Raw genomic sequence first — 5,776 nt, forward strand, 5'->3', positions numbered from 1 at the left:
TTCATAGATTAATAAAATCATAAAGAACTTGGACATAAATGGATTGCCTAAAAGATGAACCCTAATGTCAAGGAGTGAAAAATTTAAAAAGGGAGAAGTATAAATATTATATAATTTGAACTTTCTCTAGCAATCATAACTAGAATATGGTTTTATAATTTTTGGTTAATTTTTTTTTTTTCATGGTTAAAATTGTATTTTTGAATATATAGATGGATTCAAAGCTCCCAAACCCCTATTGCTCCCAAATTTTGCAATCCAAAAAATGATAATTTTTATTCTAACATTTTTTTTCTTCAAAATATTTAGCCATATTTTAAGTAAAAATGGTTGGAAAAATATGGCCAAGAATAGTCCGATTGTAGCATCGTTTCACTATGTTTATAAAGTTTTGTCTAGTCTATTCATTTTTTCAAAATTTCAACTATATGCGTCATTTTAAAATGGACCAAAACCCCTCATGTTAACGTGCCAAAGTCACTGCTATAGTCAAAGTTCTTATCAATATGTAGTAGGGATGGAATTGTCAAAGTTCTCATCAATATGTAGTAGGGATGGAATTTTAAATCAAATTCAGTAGTCATTATGAAGCACATTGGAGGACATCTACCCTTTTAGCATTATCAAGGCATGCCAACATGAACATCTATCCTTTTAGTTTTATCACAAAAGGCTAACATGTTACTTGTGGGAATTAACTTGGGTGAGGATCAAGATTAATAGTCCATTCAACCACCCAAGCTATAAACCCTAAATGTTATATAAAATAATATTAGTTAACTCCTCTATTAGCAATATTTTTGTTAAGACCTAGAGGAACTAGTAACTTGTCGTGATTACTTGGGGGACCTAGATTCAAAGTGGATGGTTGCCACTATAACCCTAGGCTAGTGCCAACAACATCCAAGTCAACACATAACAAGTAACTTATAACTTAGCAAGAGCAAAGACATCCTTTGTAATAGGGACACCTACCTTTCTAACCTCATCACCACCAACCACTATGTCTCTTTGCATAAATTGAAACTAAATAAAAGAGATAACAAACCATAATCTCAACCACTAAAATACCCTTTTGTAATAGAGGCGCCTACCTTTCTAACCTTATCACCACCTACCAATATATCTCTCTACCAAAATTAAATCGGAATAAATAAAAGAACACACCATAATCTCAACCATTCAAACTAAAAATTTAAACAACTTCTAACATTAACCAATATTTCTCTATTTCTATTTTTTTAACCATTCAAACTAAAAATTTAAACAACTTCTAAAATTAGCCTATTGATTTGAGTATTTGAATATTTTGTTTTGCAGTGGGCAATCATGATTTCTTTCCCATTGGAAGAATATTGAAAACCCGCATTCTTTGTATATTCCAACAATCTCGCATTTGATTTTCATCCATGATTAAATCAAAATGTCTTTGGGAACATCCCTGTGCAGATGTGTCTGTCATATTTTTGATGAAAGAAAAATAATACTGGAGTCGAAGGAAGTTTCCTGCGTGCTAAATATGTGTGGATTAAGGGCCTGAGTGCAGAAATGCAGTGTTTTGTTCTTACAGATGCCGGTAACATTTTTACATTTCCCTTCATACGTATGCCATCTAGCTGACAGATAATTTTACTGGTGCCAATCTCAACGATTATTGTATGTAACCACGATGCCCACATATTTCTCTGACATGGGTATACCTCATTTGCAGAATCTCCGAAACCAACTTGGAAATCTGGATTTTTAAAACAATCCATGTCGGAAATTTGAAGCATTAGGTTTTTAGTTTTATTGTTTTGGTTACCTCATTAGTTGAAGAAAACTAGAGAGTACTCGGGGTTTTGACATCTAATCAGATAATCCAGGTTTCAAATCCCAGTGGGTGCTGAATTACAGTCAATTTGTAGGTCGCTGGTTTTTAACTCTATTCTGAGTTGTTATAAGGGTTCAACTTCAAACCCTAATTGATATGTAGTCAAACCCTATCACAAACTGCTTTTGTTGTGCTCTCTGAAGCATTGGAGAGAGCTGGTGGGTTTTGTGATGATATTTCTTGAGTTTGTCCCTACCACATGGCTTTTGTAATAAATTTTTGAAGGAAAATTATTCGGTTCGGAAGATTATGATGACAATGATTTTGAGAAGTAGAGGAATCAATATGCTGGCAATGGAGATAGTGCCGAGTTTAAAAGTAATGAATACTTACAGAATGATGCACCGAAAAAAAGGAAGTGTAAGTGAATTGGATGATATCGATTCAAGAACAGCAGTAAAGGTAGATCCAATGCTTTCAATGGGCGAAAAGACCAAGTTAACTTGCCAAAGATTACAAGATGATAGTAGCTGGCAAGAAGAAATAAGAAGAAAAGATGAACCTGAAACTGTAGATACCAAACCACTGCAGAGCATGAAAGAATATGAAGAAGAAGAGTTGATCAATAATGTTTGCAGGGTGTTGAGAGAGCATCGTTCCAAGAACAGGTGGAATTTTCTGAAAAGATTGTACCCACAAGGACTGAATACAGAGCAAGTGGCTCGAGTTTTGATTAAGATAAGAAATAAAACACGTCTGGCTTTAGGGTTTTTTGAATGGGCAGGAAAGCAATCCCATTTCCGGCACACAATAGAAACTTACTGCACAGTCATTCATATCGTTGCAAAAGCAAGATTGCATGGTCTTGCACAATCCTTTATGCAGAAGGTTCTGGTTGAAGAAAGCAAATCTGACAATGCAGATTCTCAAGCATTTAAAGTTCTTGCCAAGACTTATAGAGTTTGTGATTCCTCCCCTGCTGTGTTTGATATACTGATCAAGGCTTATTTGAAGGCAAGAAGGATTGATCAGGCGATCGGAGTTTTTCAGCGTCTTAAGCGCCATGCATTTTTGCCTTCATTGGACACTTGTAACATGCTGCTTCATTCCGTGGCAGTGTGTAGTGGGTCAGGTGCATGCTTGGAGTTGTACAGAGAAATGCTTGAGAGTAAAATTATTCCAAATGTTAAGACTTTCAACATGCTGATGCTGGGACTCTGTAGGGATAACAAGGTGAAGCTTGCTGAGGAGATATTTTCTGAAATGGAAGAAGCTGACTGTGTCGGAAATGTATTTAGTTACAATATTCTAATGGATGCACATTGTAGGGAAGGAAACATTCAAGATGCTAGGATCCTTTGGGACAAAATGACACAAAAGGGCATTGCACCAGATATTGTCTCTTACAATGCTCTCATTGATGGACTTTGCAGCAACGGCAAGATGCAGGAAGCAGAGGTTATTTTAGACCAGATGTTTGAGAAGGCTTTGGTTCCTACTTGTCTCACTTATTGTACCCTTATTGCTGGATATTGTAAATATGGCAATGTAGAGAAAGCCCTAACGCTTTATGAGGAAATGACTAGACACGATCTTGTTCCTGATGCTGTCACTTACAGTAAAATCATAGAAGGATTGTGCAAGAGTGGCAAGATGGCTGAAGCGACCAAGTTCTTGCGGAAAATAACAAAAAGGGGGTTCAAGCATGATTGTTTTACATACAGGAGTGTAATTTGTGTGCACTGCAATCAGGGTAACTTGGAAGATGCTTTCAGGGTCCAAGATGAAATGGCAGGAAAGGGGTTTGAGCCTGATATTGAGATATACAATGCCTTCATTGAAGCATTTTGTAAAAAGGGAGAAATAGAAAATGCTCGGAAACTCATAGAGGAAATATTAGAAATCGGGTTCACTCCAGATAGTGCCACTTACAAAACAGTGATTGATGCACTTGTAGCGAATGGAAACACAGATGATGCTCTGAAGTTGAAAAATCAAATGTTAGAAAAAAGTCTAGAGGTTGACACTAACACAGACAAAAGCAATTTATAGATGCAAGAAGCTGATGCTGAAATTCTAATGGCAAGAGTCCAGTTAATGATCAACTTATAGTTGCCTCTGTAATGCCATTGGGAGAGAGCAACACCAAGAAAGATGCTTGAGAGATGGGTTTATATTTCTTCGGAGAGGTACTGTCTTGCTACTCATACCGTACTCTTGTGATCTTCCAAGTCCTGAAAGACTTCCATACTACTTCCACATTTGCATATCTTGAGGCTTCTCTTGTGTTTCTCTACTTTATAAGGGCATTCACTCAAATGTTCACTTATGAGTGGAATGGTTATTTGCAGATTATGGAATCCTTACTCAAATTTCTGGTTGCAATGGAACCAAAAGTTGTTAACACTATACAGATTGACAAGGAGGCAAAAACTTTATGGCTGTATTTCACTATATTTTTTAACAGCACAAGATTCTCTTGTATTTAGTGTCTCTGCAATTGAAATAGCAGAGTGATATGAAAGGCACCAAATAGACTTCTAACCTTAAATTGCTGCTTTAAATAAAGCAACTTGAAACAAATTTAGGCTTTCACAGGTTAACTTTGGTCTGGGAATATATCAGTTAGCTATCTAAGACAAATTGATACATGTGACAAAGGTATATTTCAGCAGCTAGAGTAAAGTTCCAAGGAAATAGGAGCCAAGTGTGTGCTACGTAATCGATTTCTGGATAGATGTACATCCGAAGGGTCATATCAGTAGCAGTACCTAAGTTGATATTTTGATGTCAAATATGAGTGTTGTTGGTATAAAGTGTAGATAGAAACCCACTCTCTCCATCCCTCTCTCTCTCTTCATAGTATTGTCATAAGCCCTAATTCGGGTTGGTTGTCAATACCCCCAGATAAAGTGCATTCAAAGTGAGTTTTGAAGGAAGGTGTTGAGTATTTTAGTGTTCTGAAATCCCTGTAAGGCCAATTCTTAATTCCCTATTTGTGAAATAAGAACTATTGAAGTTTAAAACCATCAGCAATGGGCACATTATAATTACTCGTACATTAGGACCATCATAAATGATAAGACTAACAGTTTTAAAGTCACCAGAATCATGCTTGGCTGATGTCTTAAATTCCCATGTTAGAAAGCATTACTACGGAAGCATTGAACTAGAAACCAATTTATTTTCAACTCGTTTCCTGTCTTGATGTTTCTTCTTAAGACATTTATATTTTCCTCGTTCCTCTGGTGGTCTGTTTCAGGTATTTAAACTTTGTTGAAAAATATCATTACAAGCTTTGGTTTTGATTACAGGCTACAGCTTTGAACTACGGGCATTCTCCCATGTTGTCATAAGGAAGAGAATGCACTCACAACTGTTATCCTTACATATCTTTTATGTAATATTTCTACCAAATGGCTACATCTATAAAGAGGGTTTTGTGCCAAAAATTATCGTTAAGTTAATGCTCGTTAGGTTGGTTCTTAAATTTTCCTTTTGATGGGCAACTTACAAGTCCGCTGTTACATGTTTATTCTGGCCACGGGGTTTCAAGAGGTACAAAATGACAATAAAATTTATTTTTCGGCCAAAATCTTAATCATTTAGTAGCTATTGTCAACTTCATTTTTCAAGTTTCCTATAGTAAGGCAGATGTATACCTTGCTCGCTTAAATAGTAATTACAACAAACATCTATGTACAAGGAAGTTCATCTGTATCTACTTTATTTCTGCCCAATTTGCGATTAGAGATGTATGATTATCTAGCAATATTATGGGGTTCCAATCTGTTAGGTTGCTGTTTAGTGGTAACTTGGAGAGCTTGTTGCACGAATGACCTAGGTTGTATTTCTGGTAGGCATTGTGAAAATTCTTACAGCTGAGACTGGGTGGAAGTCTTGCCAACCTTGATGGCTGATAGCTGCAGTGTTTCTTAAAGCAAATTATGGATTGGGAATTTT

The 5,776-nt window shown here is 36.1% G+C and overlaps 1 protein-coding gene across 2 annotated transcripts; it reads left to right on the plus strand.

The window, feature by feature from the left end:
* The first annotated feature begins 1,333 nt into the window (after positions 1–1,333).
* LOC149189859 (uncharacterized) lies at positions 1,334–4,287 on the plus strand. Of its 2 annotated transcripts, none has more exons than XR_016255944.1 (2): positions 1,334–4,002; positions 4,165–4,287. XR_016255944.1 is itself a non-coding variant. In XM_089411960.1 (2 exons), exon 2 carries the CDS (start codon positions 2,123–2,125, stop codon positions 3,863–3,865), a length of 1,743 nt encoding a protein of 580 aa, XP_089268086.1. In that variant the 5' UTR covers positions 1,334–1,576; positions 1,712–2,122; the 3' UTR covers positions 3,866–4,287. The 2 variants fall into 2 exon arrangements, 1 of the variants encoding a protein (XP_089268086.1); XM_089411960.1 differs by having other exon boundaries at positions 1,334–1,576; positions 1,712–4,287.
* Positions 4,288–5,776: the final 1,489 nt, after the last annotated feature.

This window comes from Pinus tabuliformis, chromosome 3_1, assembly GCF_031772625.1.
Source record: "Pinus tabuliformis cultivar Carrire ecotype Pingquan chromosome 3_1, CPIR1, whole genome shotgun sequence".
NCBI classification, from domain to species: domain Eukaryota; kingdom Viridiplantae; phylum Streptophyta; class Pinopsida; order Pinales; family Pinaceae; genus Pinus; species Pinus tabuliformis.

Excerpts from the sequence above, each read along its gene's own strand:
- LOC149189859 (XM_089411960.1), top strand. The coding sequence starts at position 2,123 with ATGATGACAATGATTTTGAGAAGTAGAGGAATCAATATGCTGGCAATG.